We start from the raw sequence: 21015 nt of genomic DNA, 5'->3' as shown, positions 1-21015 counted from the left end.
AGAGCTCCTCTGGGCCCTGTGGGGCAATTTCAGCTGAGGGGAGCTGGGCACCCCCGAGGGCTATGGAGCCATTTCACAGCAGTTGAGATGCAGAGTTAAGGGAGCAGGCAGCTCTGGAGGGCGAGTGCCAGGGAAACCAGGGCACAGCAGGACTTGGAGTGGCACTGAAAGGAAGGGGGCAGTGGCAGAGCCCTGCAGCAAAGGGCCTGTTGTTGGCACTCGCTCTGTGTCACCTTCTGACCCTGTGCTGACATTTGCAGCTGTCTGTGGAAGGGGAGTTCTCCCAGGGGAAGAAGCAGGTGAGGTTCTTTGTGCTGGGTCAGAATTTTCCATGGATTTCAGTTACGTGTGCAGGGGCACAGAGCACAGGATGTTCTGCCCACCTGATCCCACAGTCCCAAAGAGCACCAGGCTGGACAGCACTGAGTACCCAGACCTGCAGAATTTGAGATAAAGCCAAGCTGGCACATCCCTTCATTGATTTTATATTTTCTCTGTCATTTGTACAGCCTCACTGAAATAACCCAAGTGTTGGGCCTACTGCCACTTCCACCAGGGCCTCAGTAGCCTGGGCTTTGCCAAAGATTGTCTTCAGCTCAGAGCCTTTTCCTCAGGGGTCCCAATTGGTGGTTTGCAGCAGGTAATGAGATGCACAGAATCCAGTGTTCCTGGCAGGAGAAGCCCCAGAGGCACTGCCCCCCTTTCTGGGTGCCAGCTTAGCCCAAACCCCCTCACCTCATCACCCTCCTGGCCCTCTGCATTGTGCCCAGAGCTCCACTGAGCTTTCCACATGGATAGCAGTGAGAATGCAAGCACTGTGAGGGGATGGATAAGGAGCTGCAGGATTAGATTGGGACTCCAAAATGCTCCTCAGCTCTGCAGCCTTCCTGCATGACCTTGCATGAGTCACTTTATCTCTGTTAAACCAAGGAACGTTGTCCTGGTGCTTCGCTGGGGAAGAGGCACCTGGACAAGGATGTCTGCAGCACAGGTTGCGTCTCCCACAGGACAGGGAGCACTCTGGGATGGGTCACTGTGAGCTGTGACCATCACACAATCCCAGAATAGTTTGGATTGGAATGGACCTTAGAGGTGATCTAGCCCAAGCCCCCTGCCATGGGCAGGGACACCTTCCACTGTCCCAGCTGCTCCAAGCCCCAGTGTCCAACCTGGCCTGGGACACTGCCAGGGATCCAGGGACAGCCCCAGCTGCTCTGGGCCTCCCCACCCTCACAGGGAAGGATTTCTCCTAAATATCCAACCTAAACTTACCCCCAGTAGGTTTAGACTGGAGTCCTTGAGGGAGCTGAAGCTGGACAAGGAGGGGCAGGCTGGGATCCCCTTCACTTCCCAACTCCAGCACAGAACTGATCACCAAGGCTGGAGGAGGGCTGCCAAGGCAGCGGGTGAGGAAGGAGACTCTCCCTCCTGTACTCACCAATCCTGTCCAGCCTGTCCAGAGCCACGGTCTCGAAGGCTCTCCTCATCATGGGGTACTCCTCCAGAACCTCGTTGAAGTTGTCCACGGACAGCGAGTAGAGGCGGCAGTAGGTGTCGGCGCGCACGCTGGCCGTGCGCCGGCCGCGCGTCAGCAGGCAGATCTCTGCAAGCAGAGAGAGGCTGAGACAGGGCATGGACACTGCCACCAGCACCCCTGCAGCCCTCCTGCAGGGCCCTCCCAGCCTCCCTGCAGCCTGCCCTCCCGCAGAGAACGCAGCCACAGTTCACATTCTGTGCGTGCACCAACACTGCAGAGCACCAGGGCCAGCTGCCACACACAGCTGCCTCCCGGGGGTTCTGCTGGTCCAGTCAGGCAGACAAGGTTTGTTCTGGGGGATTATCAAAGGCAGCACTGTGTGTTCACACTGGAGGAGTTGTGTTTCTCCAGCTCTTTGCGGGCACTGGGAGCAGAAGGTCAAGTTGTGCTCTCATTGAAGCCAACAGCCTCTAGATTTGTGCTGATCTGTGCCTTTGGTGTCTTGGCTGTAATTTTGATCCCTGTACCTGGAACATTTGTCTTTCCACAGTTTTGAAATATTTTCATGTCTATGCCATGAGCACTGTCAGGGAAAGCCACATCAGTGGCACCTCCCAGCTCTGGGTGTATTTACATTGCTGTCACACACTCCTCAGTGCTCAGCTGGCTACTGAACACAAAGCCCTGCATTCAACCACAGCTCCTTGAACACCCAACAGAGAGCTCCCAAATCCTGCTTTTCCACTGCTTACACAGAGTGTGGGCAGCACAGACAGGCACTCCAGGACAGATGGTGTGAGCTGCAGAGTGACAGCACTCTGCTCCCCGTGTGTGTTGGGTGCCAATCCTCCTGCACCATTCCTTGGCTTGATGCTGAGCCTACCCAAAGCCCTGGTTCAGCAGCACCACAAGGTTATCAGCGTGCTCCTAGGCTGCTTTCCCAAGGAAATGATGCTTAGGAGACAGTGTCACATGTGTGAGGAGTTCTGATGGAATGTCATGGGCAAGTTTAATCCCATTTGGCAGTCAGGGTATCCTGACTCCAACCCCCCAGCTCCAAATGCCAGGCTGCACAATAGCCAAGTGAGGTGCAGACAGGTTGTTCCACAGGAAACAGGAGTGTGGGAAATGCATAACAGGATTTTTTTTTAGAGGAAAGGCCTCCCAGAAGGGAAGGCAAGGCAGATTTTGCTCTGCCTCCCCTCAGCAGATCATCAGAGGTGGTGCACTCAGAGCTTGTCCTGCAACCTGCCTGTCTGGGGCTGAGCTCTGCACAGGCTCTGACAGGAGAGAGGGCTTTGTGCTTCTCATGAGAGCAGTGCCCCAAATCCTTCCCAGCCTCCTGCTGGTCCCACTGCTCCAGAGTTCTGCTGCTCGTGCGTTTTGCCTGCCTGCTGACCCCCAGGACACTTTGCTGAGCCACAGGCAGGGCAGATGAGGGACAGTTTTTCCCTCTGTGTTTATCCAGCAGTAGAAGCTGGACAGCAGGAGTAGGAATGTGCCTGCAGAAAACTGAGAACGGGTTGTTTTTTACCTTTAGGTTCTCAGCTTCACCCATCTGTCAGAAGGAAATGAACCTGCAAGAACCAAGTTTCCCTGCTGTGTTTTGCTGTTATTTATGACCTAGGTTCTGCAGTGCCCACCAGTCACCTCTCCCTGTGTAGGAAATGGATTTGTAAGGAATTCTCCAAGTCTGCCAGAAGGCTCACACTGTGTGCAAACCTTGAGATAAGAAATGCTGACTTAGAAATGCCATGGGATAGGACAGACATTGCTGAGAGAGAATGGAACCAGAAACAAGTTTCAGGATGGCCTTGCAAACAAGACTGGATACTTTGGAGAAATGGAACTATGGAAGATGAATTTTAGATGTTTGGCTTTAAGGCATTTACAGCACGGTGTGACAAAAGCTGATAGGCCAAGAAACACTTGTAATTAGGAAAAAGTTGGCTTCTGATTGTGATGGAGTGAATTATAACATCTGCATTGTCTCACCTTTCTCATGAGACTAAAAATGGAATAAAAGTTTTTAAACCACCTCTCAGTTGCCCCATCTCTGGGTCAGAAAAGGGCCTACTCCAACAACCCTGCGGCATGCCCTGTGTGGGAAGCTGCCCAGGGATGGAGGAGGAGGTGCTGGGCTCAGTGCCACGTGCATCAGGAAGGGCTGAGCACAGCAGTGCTGTGGCTGTGGAGCTCAGCGGCAGTACGCACCTCCAAAGTAGGAGCCATCGGCCAGCTTGGTCTCCTTGTTGCCCTTGGTGAGGACGCTGACCACGCCGTGCTGGATGAAGTACATCTTCTTGCCGATGGTGCCCTCCCGGATGATGTAGTCCCCGGGCTGGAACACCTCGAACTTCAGCTTGGTCAGCATGGACGTCACAAAGTTGGGGTCTGCGTTGGCAAACAGGGGCATGGAGGCCACCAGCTTGCGGCAGTTGAAGTTGATGATTTCCTGAGAGGTGGTAAAGGAGAGAGAGGATGAGGAGAGGACACACATATGGTTAGTCAACACCTAATGAGCTGTGAAGATCCCCCACCTGGCTTATGCATTTAAAGTGGGATAAACTGGCTGTGGCTTGGTCTGGCTGCCCTGGTGCAGGCTGGATGGGCTCTGGAGGCTCAGAGCAGTGCTGGAGCCAGCACCATGCTCACTGCCTTCACCCCTTTGCCTCCCCTGAGCAGGGACAGCACTCAAACCTCCCAAACACACACAGCATTCCTGTTTTCTGCAGGAAACCTTGGGCTGTGAGGGAGCACAGCAGCAGTGAAATGCTGTCTGACAAAGCCCAGGGCTCCTCTCTGGGCAGGTGTCATAACTCACCGTGGCAGCCCCTCATTCTCTGCTGCCCTCGCTTGTCAATGAGCTGTTAAACAGCACAAATGTGCCCAGGAGGAGAATGATCCCGGGCAGATGGGGACAGTGTCAGGAGAGGAGGCAGAGGTGTCACCAGGCACTGGGCAGAGGCTGGATCACCAAGCCCAGCTGAAGAAAGCACAGCACAGCCTCCCCCGGGGCTCTGTGTCACTCGCAGGGTGACAGCTCAGGAGCTGCTCTGTGCTCCCACTCAGGACGTGGTGCTGAGCCCATCAACCAGCACAGCACTCCATGGGAACAGGGGTAACTGCAGCAGGAAGAGAGAGAGCTGGGGAAGCATCTGTGTTCCCCATAGGGGTTTTCAGAGGGGTGCCCTTTGAGACTTCAGCAAAACTAGTTTGAAATCCAGGCTGGCACTTGCTCAGCTCTTCTTTCTCCCGTGAAGGGACATTGCTGGGGGACAAAGACAGAAGGCAGGCCCTTCTGGAGCTGGTGGGTGACACAGTGGTGACATCCCAGGGACAACCTGCATTGCCAGGCTTCAGCTGAAGGCTCCAAGGATGAAGCCAGCGCTCCATGCCAAATTTTAGCCAAATACAAGAGGTGGGAGCTTCCTGAGCCCCTGGCCCAGGGGCTGCAGAGCTGCTGGAGGTGCTGGGGAAGTGCCTTGCCGCTCTTACCTCGCGCAGGGGCTCGCTCAGCTCGCCCAGGATGCTCTCCTCATCGAACATCTTGCCCTGGTAGCGGTGCTCGTAGTAGTCGTGGATGCGCTGCCGCATGTCGGCGGGCAGCTTGTGGAAGGACATGTACTGCTCCACCTGTTTGTACTGAGCAGGGAGACACGAGGCACTGTCACAGGACACGCCACAAACTCCCGGGCAGCACGTGCTGGCCCTGCTGCCTTCCCCTGCAGCAGCAGCGAGGGCCAGTGCCATCCATGGGGAGTTCAGACTAGCGTGCCGTGTTCCCTGATGGCTGCCCCTTGGTTTAACCTTTAAACTCATCCTCAGCTGGTGCCCTGTGCTCACTGCCTGAGTGCTGAGCAGCCTGTGGCACCATAGAGAGAAACACAACTTTCCCAAGCATCTTCCTGGAAAAGGCTGTGAGAAGATCAGAGAAAAGAATGAGAAACAATTCTTATCTTCACTTGTTGCACCTGCTGTTGTGACCATGTGGAATGTGTTACGGAGGTTTACCAAAGGGTGGTTTCTTAATTAACCAATGGTGATGGTGTTTGGACTAGAGGACCAATTAGGTCAACCTGTATTGTAACTGTCTATAAAAGAGCAATCTCTTAATAAAGGTTATCATTAACCAGCCTGCTGTAATACATGGAGTCACTGCTAATTATTACCTGCCCGGGGGCCCAGCTGGAGCAGGGCTGAGGAAGGAGTGCCTGGCTGGGAGTGTCCTCCCAGCAAACAGGACTGTGCAGGGTGGGAGCAGCAGAGACCAAGCACCCCGGGTGATGGAATGCAAGCCCCCCAGGGCAGAGGCCCAGAAAGAAATCCAGGCCCAGGGACTGAACTGAAACCCCTAGAGAAACTGAGATATATGAAGGCACAAACTGGAATAGAAATATAGATTGTAGCTTTTAGTAGAGACTTAATACTAAGTGCCTTGAGTATCTAAAAAGCTGCAGCAGAGAGCAGAGGCCTTTTTGTTCTTTGGCACAATTCTACCATAGTAGTGGTATTTCCATAAAGTTACCCTGCCCCAGACAAAAGGTAAACTTAACCTGTTGTTCACATTTTTTAGCTATAGTGTTCCCATGTGTAGTTCTGAATAATACTCTAGTTGTGTAAAATCTTACGACCACTAGAATTAGGGCATGATTAGATAAAAAAGAAAAACTGTATTAAACTCATTAGTTTATAATCATATTTAACCTCTACTTCTATATGCTAGAGACCCTTCCTGCTCACTTACTAGCTACTTGCCTACTCAAGATCCCACTCAGCTTTTGCTGTTTCACTACTGCTACCATACCACTGTATCCCCTTAGAACTCTCACCTTCGGAAGATCTTAGAAGAATACAGAATAAAAACTAGTGTGGCACAGCAGCAGCCTGTTCCTTTTGCTCTCGCCTAGGGTGAATCACAAACCCGCAGCCAGGGAAGGATTTTCCACAGCAGGCCAGTGGCCAGCTGGGCTCCAGAGCTGTCCCAGGGGTGCAGCCCCAGGGCTGTGCACTCACAGCAGGCAGAGGGGCACACCCGGATCCCCAGCCCGGTTATTGTGCTGGAGCTGAGTGCCCAGCCTGCTGCTGCTCCCCTCTGTGCTCCTGCCCACCCTGCACCATGGAACCTTTGCTTTCCCAGGACTTTCCTCCCCTTTCCTTCGCTCCTGTGCCCCAAGGACTCACCCTGACCCATCCCCTTTTCACCTGCTGGCTCGCATGCCCACGGGGTCGGTTCCAGCGAAATAAAGGGCACGCTCTGACTGATGGCAGAGCAGCTCTGGGGATGGCTGGTGCTTTCTGTGAGTAAAGAACACCTCCCCAAGGGCCAGGGCTGTGCCAGGGTCCTGCTGCCCTGCAGGTGCTGCAGGACAAGGTGTGTGCAGGAAATGGTCACGCTCCTTTCACTGGTGGCACTACAGGACACAATCCTCAGTGTGTACTGCGCTGATTGCTGACAAAAGGACTGTGCTGCTCCTTTCCCAGCCCTGTTTCCCCTCCTCTCCCTGATAAACTGTCCCTGGATGTCCCTTGAGTGCAGGAGAGCTTGGGTAGTGAAGCTGTGCTCCTTACAGCCCCGGGTCCTGCTCAGGGACAGCCTGTGCTGGCACTGCCAGCTCTGTCTGCCCCACGCAGGAGAGGGCATCACTGCAAGGAGCCCAGGTGGGGCTTCCTGGCATTCCCAAAGCACAGGAACTGCCTGGAAATATTCCTGATCCCCCCAGCCTGACCACAGGCAAGGGAGTCCCCACCTCCCACTGGCACTGGCCCTGCCCGTTGTCACCCTCAGGCTCAGGCTCTGCAGGGACTGGCTGTGGCAGGACAGGATGTGCTGGGTGCCCCGAGGAAGTGAGGGAGGGAAAGGAAGTGGAAAGCAGCAGCAGAGTGGAAAACATCACCTCCCTTGTGGGCAACTCACCCAAAAAGAATTTTGGAGGTTATGGTGTTCCAAGAGAAGGTTTCAGGGTTTTTGGCTCATCTAACCACAGCTGTCTCCTGCCACTGGAGAGGCACTGCAGCCTGAGCCACCCATGGGACCTGGCAAACCAGGCACAGGATGTGTGGCACTCTCACCATGGAAAGGGAAATCATTAGGCACGAGCTTCTGCTGACTCAGGTTTATTAAATTCATCTAAAATCCACAAACAGCTCTGCTTGCTTTAATGCTGCATTTTTGTTGAATAAATGATTTGCCAAAAATGTCCCCTTAGGCTCTCAGTTTTAGTGCAGTGATTGGGTTGGAGCAGTGACCAGTGTCACCAGGTGTCTGTCCTCACCTGCTGCAGCCACCTGCCCCTGCCCCTGTCCTCTCCTCCACTGGCACTTGCTGTCCACCTTTACTGCCCTTTGCTCCTTGGGAAAATCATCTCCACGCTCCAAAAATGCACCAGCACGGGCTGCATGGGGTGACTGGGACTCTGCTTATTCACCACTGAATGTGGATTTATGGCTTTGCAACAAAGAGCAATAAATTACTGCTCTGCAGTGTCCCCAGGGCTTGTCAGAGTCCCCTGTCACCGCTGTCCCCAGATAAGGCTCCCAGGGAAAACAGGACAAATTTACTTCCCCATGAATAAAGGTGCTGCTTCCCATTGCAAATGGAAATCAGGGTTATAAAAGCAAGCAGTGAAATAAGGAACCATCATTCTCTGTCATGGTTAAGGAGAGGGAGATCTTGTCTCTCCTGCCTCTGCTGGTGCTCCCTCCTCTCAGCCATGAGGGTTTTGGTGCCCTCAGCTCTCCCTTGTGCAGAGATGGGGTCAGAACTGAAAGCATCAACCCCTTCTTTCCACGTCTGAGAAACTGAAGATTCACTGGGGCTTTCCCCCTTCCCTTGGAGCTGCTGAAGGCCCCACTCCTGTGGGGTCAGGCAGATGATGCCACACTCAGCTGGCCCTCTCTGAAGCCACTTGGTGTCCCTTTGCTGCCTCTCAGCTGTGGCCAGGCCCCCCTGACAGCCCCTTCCCCTCCTCCCTCCCCCTCCTCATCTGCTCAGCCTCCCACTTGTCTGCCTGTCCCCAGCCTGACCTGTGCTCAGAGCTTAGTGGCCTCTCTGAGTTCAACTAAAAACACTCATTTAGGAATTACTGAAATCTCTCTGAAGACAATCGAGCCCATTTAAATCCCAGCTCATTTTCTTAAGTCTGTTTTTCCTCAAATAGCCCTTGAAGGAGGTATTAATATATCAAAAGGAAAGCATCCAGCTGAGGATTTTTCCTTCTCTAGCTGGCCACTTTCCCTCCTCTCTCACCACTTCCCTCCCCTTCTACCAAAGCTCTGCCACTCACAGCCAAAGTGAACTGAGGATTTTTTTCCATGCCCTCAATATCCACCAGGAGCCCTCCTCTCTCTGCAGGGATAAATCACTGAGCAGCCTCAACCCTTTCCTTGCCCCAGTTCTGAAGGTGAAGCCACCAGGCACAGGGGGGATTGTTGGGGTGTCCCGTGCAGGGCCCCACAATCCCTGAGGGTCCCTTCCAACCCTGCACATTCCACGATTCTGGCACTGCTTGGATCCTTCCAGGATCAGCCTGAGACCACTGTGGGCACCAGGTTTAATCCCAGTCACAAATATCTCCGTAGCTGGAGTCCACAGAAGTCACCAGAGAGGTACCTGTGGAAGGAGAGGGAGGCTCCAGAGGAGCATTTCAGCTCGGGGAAGGATGGTGGTGCCTGCCAAGGCTGGGGTGAGAGCCACCCTGTCCAGTGCTGGGGCTCCCCAAGTGGATCAGTGCCCCACAGGGACAAGATCAGCTCATGGGATTCACCACATGGAGGGTGCTGACAGGACACTCTGGGATCTTTGGTTTCCTCTCCCTCATCTCTGATTAGGAGTCAAATAGTGCAGCTCCCCAGCATTCAGGAATCATCAAACCCAAGGAAATGCTGACTTCTGGGGTTTTTTCTCTCTTAAGCCATTCATATTCCCACCCTCAGGATCCATTCTATCCTACAACTTACTCCACATGGTCATTCTCATGGAGTCACAGACTGCAGGAGGGTTTTAAGGGAACAACAGAAGTTCTGTAACAAAAATTTGGGAGCTACCTACATTTTACAAGAGTTCTATGTGATGTCCTGGTTGTGAGCCTTTCCAAAGGCTGGATTCATTGATTCCTGTACCATGGCCCTTGCTCATGGTGCTCATTTTGTTAGATTTACACCAGAAAATGACTTTTAAATGTCACCTCCTGGGAAACCTGAACACTTTTTCCATTACTGCACAGTACCTTGGGGAATTATCTCAGCCAGAGTCAGGCTCCTGATCTCTTGCTGTGGTACAGACAATTCCTGGAGATTTTCTCCCACTTTGTCCGACATTCCTTGCACTGGGGATGGCTGTGAGTTGCCTCCCCTCGCTCCCATCAGCTCCTGTTCAGGCAGGGATTTTGGACAACCCCATTCCTGTTCAGGCAGGGATTTTGGACAATCCCATTCCTGGGCTGGGAGGTGGCACTGGGCTGAGCAGGATCAATCATGAGCCTGATGAAACCCCTGTTTGCCCCTGACCATCCCTGCTGCTCGGGGCTCTGGGGAAAGCAGATGCTGTTCTCAAAGCAAATCCCTCTGCATGAGATGCTGTGGGTGCTGAGCCCTAAGGTCGAATCCTGTGCCTGCCAAGGGAATGCAATATGGCCAAAGCTGCACATCATGGCTATGGAACAGCCTGGGAATGGCCCCTGAAGGGAATGCCTGGCTGGGCTGGAGAGGCCACGTCCTGCCATAAGGCACCAGGGCACTTTTGGCCATGGTCAGTCCATTTTTAGAAATGTCCCAGGACATTGTGGAGATGCCAGGTCACTGGAGCCACACATCTGGAATGGCACCGGGCAAAGGGACCAGCAGTACTCTCTGCAGAAGAGCAGAAGTGGGGGAGATGAGGTGAAAAGTGTCCCCAAAGGCTGGAGATGGGGACAGGGGAGCAGGGGAGTGTGCAGTGAGGGACCAGCACTGCTGAGAGCAGCAGGACAGGTGGCTCTGGGGGAGGCTCTGTGCTGCAGCATCAGCTCTTCAGTTTATTTATCTATTTATTTATGTACAGCTCGAGTGCCAACATGAATTCCCAGTCTGATACTGAGGTCAGAAACCCCTCCCTGGGGTGGTAGAGCTGCCAAGGCAGGGAGGTTCCACGTGGTGGTCACAGGGCAGAAGGACCTGTCTGCCTTCCAGGCCAGGGTGGAGGTGTGACAATCTGAGCTGTAACCCCACTGTTTCTGACGTGTTTTACAGCCTCAGAATGGGCCTCCTCTCAGGAATGGGTAAGCCAAGTTAAAGTCCACCAGTGACATATGCTCCTGCAAGAGCAGCAACTGCTCAGCCCTGGTCTGGTTAAGGCAGTTTGCACCACAAGACATTCTGAAAAGAAGCCATGAGGTTTTCATTAAACAAACATTTCTGTTTTATAACCAACCCAGGATTCTTTCAGGGAAAGGATTAAATAAACCTAAAACAACTGACATGATTTCTGAGTTTCTGGCTGAGATGAACACCCCATTGCCTGTTTCTTGCATTCTTTTGACTCTGCAAAGCAGCCAGAACCCCCTGACTGCAGAACAGCAAAGCTGTCCTGGGGCAGTGCTGGGAGCCCAGGGCACAGCAGGGCCCTGACACAACCACTGAAACCATCCTTTATCAGCCTTGTTATCAACCCAGGGTGTTTGGATTGACAGTAAAGTGGGACACAACAGTGCTAAGTCCATCTCTGCACAGAGGGAACAAAAACTCAGTGCACGCATGACGGGATAAAGCCAGGCTCTCCAAACTCTTTCCAATTAGGAAATTTGATTACATTTTGCATTTGATTAAGTGCTGCAAACACCTTTAATTTCTGGAGTGCTGCACTCCCTGCCCTCTCCTTCACACACATTACCCAAGGAGTGAGTGAGCTCTGCAGCTTCCCTGACCTCCAGCATGGGTGCTGGCTCAGGAGGAGATTGTCCAGAATGCCTCTGAGCTCAGGGAATGTGGGGACGATCCCTGAGAACTTCCTGGTGACCAATCCTCTTGGGAATGTCCCTTCCAACCCTGCCCAGACTGGCAGAGGATGTGAAGCTCAGTGGCAGGGAGCAGTGGGAACTGTGGCAGTGTGTGCCCGCTGCCAGAGTCACTGCAGTGTGTCTGTGCCCCTGGCTGAGCCAGCCCTGAGCCCCAGCAACCAGCACAGCTCCAACAAAGGGTTAATGAGCTCCGTGGGCACAGTGCCAGGCTGGTGGGATTATCCAGGAAGGAGGAGTGCCCCCAGCTCCCTGCACAGCTCATGGGGAGCAGCCCAAACCCACAGAGGGCAGCGGGGGCTCCTCTGCCCCGGGTGCCTGCAGGAGGAGGAGGAGGAGGAGGAGGAGGAGGAGGAGGAGGAGGAGGAGGAGGACTCCAGCTCCTGCCCACTGACAAAGCAGATCTGGATCTGCATCTGGGCACTCAGCAATACCTGAAAGGTTTTCCTCAAGTCAATTTGTCTAAATATTCTGAGGTTAATGAGGCTCTGGAGCTCTACAGCACCCTGGAGCTGTGAGTTCCACAGTTTCCTCGTGGACCATAAAAAAGCCTGAATCACCCTTTAAACTTGTTGCTAATAAAATTACTATTTTACTATGAAACTGAAATTATTATTTTACTATTGTTATACTGGTCTCCAAGAAGGAGCAAGGACTGCCTGAGCCCCAGGACAGGTCCCCAGCTCTCAGAGCACTGGGCAGGCCAAGGGCACTGTCTGGATTCCCCCTCAACAAATCCTGGTCCAGCACCCCCAAGAGGGATAGAACATTGCCATTGTTTTATTTCAGCCTCTCCATGACTAAACTTTCCCCAGTTTCTCTTTGCTGAGCTCAGGGTGCTGACAGAAGTGTTCCAGCTGCACAATGAAGTGCTGGGGTAGGCAGAGCAGGGATGAGCTGTGGGCAGAAGGGCTGGGCAGAGGTGTGAGGGGCTGAGGGGTGATGGCAGTGCTCTGCAGGGCTTCTGAAGTGATTCTCTCTTCAGTGCCCCCTGCAATCCTGCTGCAGCACGTGCTGCTTCAGGATAATGGCACGGGAAAGTGCAAGTCCCTACCCAGAGTCAAGAGGCATTTTAAGAACAAGAGGCACTGCATGGACTGCTCAGGGAGGAGGAGGAGCGAGGAGGGAGTGAGGAGAGCAGATCCTGAGGGGACATGAGGCTCTGGAAGGAGAGATCAGGGCTTTACTGGGCTCTGCAGTGCTGACAGCAGCAAGCCCTGCCTCTCAGTGATGCCTCAGCTTTGGCTTTTGTATTTTCACATTCTGTTCTGCCTTAGTGTGAGGGTCTGGGATTCATGTCAGGGGTTGGTGAGCTCTCTGCACAGAGCAGGGAGACAAAACAATTCCTGCTCTGGCTGGGACCAAGGACCAATGATCCAAATCTCAGCCCCAAGAGCACAAACAGCACGGACCAAAGAGAGAAAACAAGCAGGATGGGACTGCATGGGCTGGAGCTGGAATTGGACAATTAACTCCAATATGCAAATGGGCCAAAACTTATCAAAGTGTGAGACCCTGTGACCGGTTGTCCATTTTGTGGTGACCATTTTGGGTTGTGCTGCCCAAGGTGGATCTATTGAGGCTTCTCAATAAATCCCTACTTTACCCTGTAGCTCAGTCTAGGTCTGTTCTAGGTCAGCCTTTCCAAGGCATCACTGCAGGGCCTGCTCTGGGTGTACCTGGGGAGCTGAGCCTCCCTGCACATGCTGGGAAGGGACAGTGACCCCGACTGGGATAGATGGGTAATGTGATGGTGGACTCTCACAACGAAAAGGCAAATATCATATATATGTTAAGAGAAGGTTTATACATTTATAGTTGAGTTTCACCCCCCATTGTGTTGTTATCAGGGGTGGCTGGGTTTGGGACATTTGGGAGGGTCACTCATTGCTGTGGCAGCAGCTGACCTCCAATCAAGGTGTCAGAAGTGATCTCCACCACTGGGCAGCAAAGAAGGAGTCAATGGACAGAACTTCGGGAGGGCTGAAGGGTTAAAAGGATGAGCACATGGTGGGAAAGATCCTCTGCTCCTGGTGCTGTAATATGTTCCCTATTCAGTCATCTGTTGTATTTTTGGTAAGGTTTTAATAAACCTTTTAAATTTGTGGAAGTGAGGATCACTTCTCACAATGGGGGCTGACTGTCCCTGCCCTGCTCCCAGGAGCTGCAGAGAGCAGCACCATCACCCTCCCCAGCCTCAAGGTTACAGAGCACTGGGGAGGAGAGGGTGAGCGTGGTGACTTGACAGAAATACTAATCCAGCTGAGCTGCAGGATTAGGGAAAGAAATTAATAGAACCTTCAAAAAGCATGAAAAGAACAGCCATATCTGGCTAGTTTATTCCTCTCCTGGGCAAGGAACAGTTTTCCTCTGATGTGAGCCTGAGTTACACAGCCTGGGGGATTCTGCAACCAGCGATGAAGGAAAGGCTGGAGCTCATCCATGAACAGCTGCAGAGGGTCTTGTACCCCTGCTCCTGTCCTTGACCCCCTCCACCAGCTCCTGCACCAGCTCTGGCACTCACTGGGCTCAAAAATAAGCTCTTTCAACCTACTGATGTGACAGAAAACTAATGTGGGAGAAGAAATGAGCTCAGTGAGGGTCTGGGAAGCCAGGAAGGCTCCCTGTGCCCAGCTGAGCACAGTGGCAGGGAGCTCTGGGTGAGAACGGGCTCAGTTCTCAGTCAGAGCTGTCACATCCATTCAGGTGCAACACCACACTGCACAACAGCACTTGGGGACATTTTCTGTCAGAATCCCTCAGGAAGGACCTGTGGTGGTGGCGTCTCACGTGCAGGAAACAGATGCCAGGATACTGTGGAGTTAAACTCCAAGCTGAGGTTAAGAGGGAAGAGCAGCTCCTGATCCTGCTGCTGACCCTGTGGCCATGGAAAACTGCTGGGACAGACAGGTCCCTTCTCACTTTGCCTCTGGGGCTGGAGGTCAAACAGTCCCTTCAGAGAGCCCCGTTCAGAGGGAGGCCAGGCCTGGCCCTGCCCCATGGCTGTGCCCCCTCCCTGTGCTGGGAGGGCTCTGAGCCACAGGGACTGTGCCCTGGTACTCAGGAACCTCAGCACCTCCCTGGCCTGGAGGGGGCCATCCCTCTGAATTCCATGGCTCCTGCCACCCCATGGATCCACCCAGCTTCCCTGCCTTGCACAATCAGCACAGCATGAAGGGAGAAGCTCCAGGAGGAGATTCTGCCAGGACAGGGATTGGATGTCCCAGTGTTCAGAGAATCCAAGGCAGAGAGAGACAAGCCTGCTCCTGAAGCCAACAGACAGCACAGCTTGGCTTTTATTCCTCTGTTCCAAAGCCCTGCTTGTCCAAGGGAAGAACCAGTGGGGTGGCAGAGGTCTGGACAGTCTGAAACCTCCCCAAAAACCTGCTCCTGAACCTTGTCCTGAGGGTCCCACGCAGCAGAGCCCCGAGGGCAGTTCCAGCTGTAACCTCCTCTCCTCTCCCTCTCCACGGTGTTCCTCCTTTCCTCGGCCACTCCCAGCACAGCTCCCGAGGCCCCTCAGGCTGAGCTGTGCTGAGGGACAGGCAGAGCCCACAGGGTGCTCAGCAGAGGTCTCTCAATTGCTGCTGCCTTCTACCAATCAACCTCCAAACTTGTTGAGATTCTCACTCTAATCTGCTTCAGCAGACACTTTGTCCCAGGAGGACTGAACTAAATTGAGTTGCAGGGCTGCAAATCACGCAGCAGCCTCATTTTAATCATGGCTATTCAAGTGCTAAGGAATGCAGAAAGTAAATACATATTTGTTTTTAGGCCATCACTAGGAAAATGAACGTATTCAATCCCTGAGGCTTTGATCCTCAGAAGATAACTTGGGAAATGAGCCTGCCATAGGAAATACAGCCTTGGTTCAATCCTCCCCCTGATGCCTTTGTCAGAGCTCTTCTCCTGGGTCTTTTAACCCTCTCGCTCACATCCCCGTGTTCTAACGAGGCTTTCACACTTCCCACTGTCCCTGCCACCCCCTCCACAGACCCTGCTGCTTTCCTGGGCACTGATTTCCTGGGCACTGCCTGGGCAGTGCCAGGGTGAAGCTGTGCCCTTGTCTGAGCGCAGGCTGGAGCCAGAGCCCGGAGTGCCCAGTGCTGCAGGTGCAGCCCTGGCTGTGCCAGGCTGGCCAGGTGGTTGGCTTTGCAGATCAGTCCTTGACTTCTGTGCTACTTCAAACACATTTGAATAAATACTCTGCATCCTGAGATCTGATCAGCCTGCATTCCCAGTGCTGCAGTGTCCTTCTCTTTGGCGTGCCCTGCTCTCAGTGGGGATCAGCCTGGCTCAGCTGTGACACAGAGCTAAAACTCTGGATGCTCTGGATGCATGCCAGGCCTCCACGCTCTTCTCCTGGGCATTCCCCCTCCTTTAACTCTAGCTGTGGTTTGGGATCTTTCCTATGCTCCAAGCATGAGTCAAACCTCTGCTCTTCTTCGCTCCCCCTCTCTGCCCTGCTCTCCTCCCACTAGAATTCCTGTGTCTCAAACCTGTTCCAAGGTCATCCCACCCCCTCCCTGAACTTAAAATTCACCTATCAGTGCCTGCTGGTCACAGTTTCTCCACTTGAATCACAGCTCCCCTCTCACCTAAACTGCACCTGGCAGAGTCAGAATAGAACAATTCCTCTTAGTCTCCAGAGCAAATGTACCCACAAGACCCTGGCCATAAAGCTTCCCCAGCCCCACTAACTGAGGGCAGCTGCATTTTTTGGATGCCCTGCCCAGCTCACAGATTCAGTGACTGTGGCAGTGGCAGCCCAATCAGATGTGACATTTCTGGCTGTGCCCTCCATTCTGCAATCCCACAATGGTGCCATTAATTCCACAGCTACCTGGGGAACCTGCTCCGAGCTCCCGAGCCCTGATCTGGGCTTTGGGGCTTGTTCTGCAGCTCCACTCAGGAGCACTGGAGTGAATAATCTGGATACTTTTACAGAGAGCACTTGCTAAACAAAAGCTGCACATTCTGGAACATTCACTTGGGGTTTGAAACAAGGTGTGGGAAAGGAAGAAGTGACTTGAAATTTTAGGTACCGGTGACATCGATAACGTTGGTGTACACAGACAGGCAGAGACAACAACAATCATCTCCTTGCCCTGCTGTTAATTGATGCTGCTGCTGTTTCTTCCTGAGGGTGCTGGAGTGCATGGATGGGGATGAGTGGCCAAGGAGCAGCTCCCTGGCCTCTCACACTGACAGTCCTGGCTTGCTCCACAGCAAGGCAACCACCCCGGGCTCACTCTGGACAGCACAGAGACCACCCCGGGCTCACTCTGGGTATCACAGAGACCACCCTGGCCTCCCTCTGGATATCACAGAGACCACCCTGGCTCACTCTGGATATCACAGAGACCACCCTGGCTCACTCTGGGTATCACAGAGACCACCCCGGGCTCGCTCTGGGTATCACAGAGACCACCCCGGGCTCCCTCTGGATATCACAGAGACCACCCTGGCCTCACTCTGGATATCACAGAGACCACCCCGGGCTCACTCTGGATATCACAGAGACCACCCCGGGCTCGCTCTGGGTATCACAGAGACCACCCCGGGCTCGCTCTGGGTATCACAGAGACCACCCTGGCTCACTCTGGATATCACAGAGACCACCCCGGGCTCGCTCTGGGTATCACAGAGACCACCCCGGGCTCACTTTGGATATCACAGAGACCACCCTGGCCTCCCTCTGGATATCACAGAGACCACCCTGGCTCACTCTGGATATCACAGAGACCACCCCAGGCTCGCTCTGGGTATCACAGAGACCACCCCGGGCTCGCTCTGGGTATCACAGAGACCACCCCAGGCTCGCTCTGGGTATCACAGAGACCACCTCGGGCTCACTCTGGATATCACAGAGACCACCTCGGGCTCACTCTGGACAGCACAGAGAACACCCTGGCCTCACTCTGGACAGCACACAGACCACCCCATCCTCCCCCCAGACAGCTCCAGACAGCACAGAGACCACCCCATCCTCCCCCCAGACAGCTCCAGACAGCACAGAGACCACCCCATCCTCCCTCCATACAGCACACAGACCACCCCAGGCTCCCCCCAAAAAGCACAGAGACCACCCTGGCCTCCCTCTGGATACCACAGAGGCCACCCCATCCCCCCAGCAGGGCTGTCCTTACCTTCTCCTGGTACTGGCGGCGCGAGGAGTCCAGGGACTGGATGAGGGCGGTGGCGTGGCCGATGAACATGGCGTAGCAGGTGGCCCCCACGATCATGCTGAGCATGGTGAGCCACACGTCCGACATCCCCACCGGTGCCTGCTGCCCGTAGCCGATGCACAGCATGTGGCTCATGGCCTTGAACAGGGCGTACGAGTACTGCTTGCCCCAGGAGTCGTTCTGCAGGGACAGGGGCACAGCTTCAGCACGGGGACACGGCATCTGGACGGGGATATGGGCAGGAAAGCACCCCTGGCATTGCACCCAAAAATCCCTGCGGGAGGCATCTTGACGTGTTACACAAGAAATTTAATTTTGGTGGTTGAGAGGTCTTTGAAAGCTAGGAGGGCTATGGAGTCTCAACCCCCAAACCCCTCAGAGCCCCCATAATTCCTGTATCCCTCACAGAGCCCCTGCACCTCAGTGCCCCATAACTCCTGTATCCCTCACAGAGCCCCTGCACATCAATACCCCATAACTCCTGTATCCCTCACAGAGCCCCTGCACATCAATACCCCATAACTCCTGTATCCCTCACAGAGCCCCTGCACATCAATACCCCATAACTCCTGTATCCCTCACAGATCCCCTGCACATCAATACCCCATAACTCCTGTATCCCTCACAGATCCCCTGCACCTCAGAGCCCCCATAATTCCTGTATCCCTCACTGAGCCCCTGCACATCAATACCCCATAACTCCTGTATCCCTCACAGAGCCCCTGCACCTCAGTGCCCCATAACTCCTGTATCCCTCACAGATCCCCTGCACATCAATACCCCATAACTCCTGTATCCCTCACAGATCCCCTGCACCTCAGAGCCCCCATAACTCCTGTATCCCTCACAGATCCCCTGCACATCAATACCCCATAACTCCTGTATCCCTCACAGATCCCCTGCACATCAATACCCCATAACTCCTGTATCCCTCACAGAGCCCCTGCACCTCAATGCCCCCATAATTCCCTATCTCTCACAGAGCTCTCTACACCTCAATGCCCCCAGCAGCCCCATAAGCTCCCTATCTCTCACTGAGACCCTACACCTCAATGCCCTCAATTGCACCCAAAAATCCCTGTTGGAGGCACCTCAATACAAGAAATTTACTCTTTGTTACACAAGAAATTTCATTTCAGAGCCCTCACTGCCCCACAAGCCCGGCTCAGTCCATTTGGAAAAATAAGCCCAGATCCCAGATCTGAGATCACCACTTTGGCCCTGGTTTTAGAGACTCCACGTGCTTTTTCCAGCAGGAAGGCAGCCAGTGTGTCCCGCTGGTAACCTGGGATAAACCCAGATGATGCACTGGGAGATTTTCACAATGACCCACGTGTAGGAGAGGGAACTAAAGCAAATAATTTCCCCCCCTGGGAAATAGACTTTAACTGAGAACTGTAACAGAGAGCCTGGGCAAGGCTGCCAGCAGCGGGATCTGAGAGTGAGGAAAATCACTGCCCAGCAATTTAGGAAATGGGCAGGGTCTCTGGTCATTACCTGGAGAGATGAGAAGGGCAGAAAATGAAGTTGGTAATGTCTGGACAGCAAGTTCTCAGTGCAAAACAGGGCTTTTTCAAAGAGCTGAGGAATTACAACTGGTGTCATTTGAGAGCAGCAACATCCTGCCAGGAGAGAGTGCTGAGACACCTTGTGCTCTCCACTGCAGCTCCCACAGGCAGCACCTCAGCATGGCACAGAGAGGAAAACCAGCACAAGTTTCCTGGTGATGCTGATCAGCCTGAGCTCGTGGAACTGCTCGAGGTGCATTTGCCATCCTGTGGGGATTATCTGCCAGCAAGGTCTCACTGTGAAAGCTTGACAAGCAACAGCTCTGTCATCACTCGTGGCTCTTACAGGATGTGGGATTGCCTCTGCTGGTGACACTCGTGGCAGCACTGGGCATTGCTCAGCTGCTCCCTGGTCCTGAAAGGGGCCAGGGTTGTGGATGGAGCTCTGCAGACACAGGTGCTGCAGCAGCTTGGAAGGTCACTGCACAGGCCTGCTGCTGGCTTGTCAATAAACAAGGAGTTCTCCTGTGACTCGATCCAGAGCACCAGTGGGCAGCAGTGCTGGGAGCTCTGGAATTCACTGGGCACCTCCTGGAGGTATCTCCTCACAGCCAGCTGGGTGGCTGATGACCTCCCTGCAGGCAGCTCCCAGTGCCACTGGTGCCCATGGACACTTCTCAGTGGCCTTATGGGGAGCAAACAGTGACAAGGCTGGCTGGGAGCTGTGGCACAGGGCTGGAAGCCCTGCCGAGGGCTGATGCTTGGTTAGGAGATAAGCACACAAAGCTGACAAAGCCAGCTGATAGCACTACCTGGCCAGATTCAGTTTCATTATGCAAGACAGGCCTGATTCCCACTGCAACAAGAAGGGCAAAACCACACAAGTGACAGCAGAGCTCACAGGGAGCAGTGACACAGCCACAGCCGGGCAGAGACTGCTCCTGCTGCCGGCGCCAGCCTGTCTGGGCTCACCTCCCAGCAGAGCAGGAGCCTGGAAAAAGCACCCTGCAGCCAAGAGAGAGGGGCCAGAGGCTAAGTGGTCACTGGTGACTGCTGCTGGCTGTGCCCCAGGCTCGTGTGTGAGGAGCCCAGAGGAGCTGCACGCAGGGCAGGACAGGGCACAGGGTGTTTGTCCCTGGGCCAGGGCACAGGAAGGGTCTGGCCATGAGAGCTGCCCGAGGTGCAAGGCCAAAGGAGTGACCCCTCCTGCTGCTCTGCCTCCAGGCCTGTGCTGGGGCTCTGAGGCCTGGCCAAAGAAGTGGTGGGTGCATTTTCCACCCCAGGTTTTGTGGCATTTTGCAGACCCACTTCTGCTCCATGCGGGCACCAGGCCTCTCACACAGCTGCCACAGGCATCCTGCCCTTCCAGGAGCCCCTTCCCTCAGCCCTGTGCTCCTGGCATTCCGAGGCCATGGCCCTGCACTCAGGGCAGCTGCTGTGACTTTCCTGGCTTTAGCCCATCCATTGTCCCTCATCCTGAGACAGCAGCAGGCAGTTGTCACATTTGGCCACTCTGCTTAAAATGCTGCATCCCTGCAAAGGGGGGCAGCACGTTGCCAGTGCTATGGAGGCACAGGGAGCAGTGCAGATGTCCTGTCCCATCCCCTGCTGAATGAATTCCTTCCCCATTCCTCACTGGCTGCTGTAGGAATGCTGCTGCCCTCTGAGTTCAGTGTGGCAGTAGTTTAACAGGGCAGCACATCTCCACCACGGATCTGAGAGCAGGGACAAAGGAAGCTGAGCTGAAATTCCAAAGGGAATCTGGGCAGACAGAGCAGTAATAGCTGAGCTGGAAAACTGGCTGCCAGGCTCTTTAGTGGCTCTGAACATCTGGGTACCAGGCAGGCTCG

At 54.0% G+C, this 21015-nt stretch overlaps 1 protein-coding gene across 1 annotated transcript in view; it reads right to left on the bottom strand.

Annotated features, from left to right (window-relative positions):
- Nucleotides 1–21015, bottom strand: part of HCN4 (hyperpolarization activated cyclic nucleotide gated potassium channel 4) — a 101131-nt gene that overhangs the window by 13972 nt on the left and 66144 nt on the right. The window contains exons 4-7 of the mRNA XM_021554167.4: nucleotides 17619–17837; nucleotides 4976–5122; nucleotides 3692–3932; nucleotides 1439–1603 (exon numbers count right to left, since the gene is read on the bottom strand). Coding sequence (XP_021409842.3) covers nucleotides 1439–1603; nucleotides 3692–3932; nucleotides 4976–5122; nucleotides 17619–17837 — 772 coding nt within the window. The remainder of the gene's footprint in view (nucleotides 1–1438; nucleotides 1604–3691; nucleotides 3933–4975; nucleotides 5123–17618; nucleotides 17838–21015) is intronic.

This window comes from Lonchura striata, chromosome 10, assembly GCF_050655825.1.
Source record: "Lonchura striata isolate lonStrDom1 chromosome 10, ASM5065582v1, whole genome shotgun sequence".
NCBI lineage: Eukaryota > Metazoa > Chordata > Aves > Passeriformes > Estrildidae > Lonchura > Lonchura striata.
The sequence above is the reverse complement of the archived record's forward strand: the minus strand, read 5'-3'. Positions and strand labels throughout refer to the sequence as shown.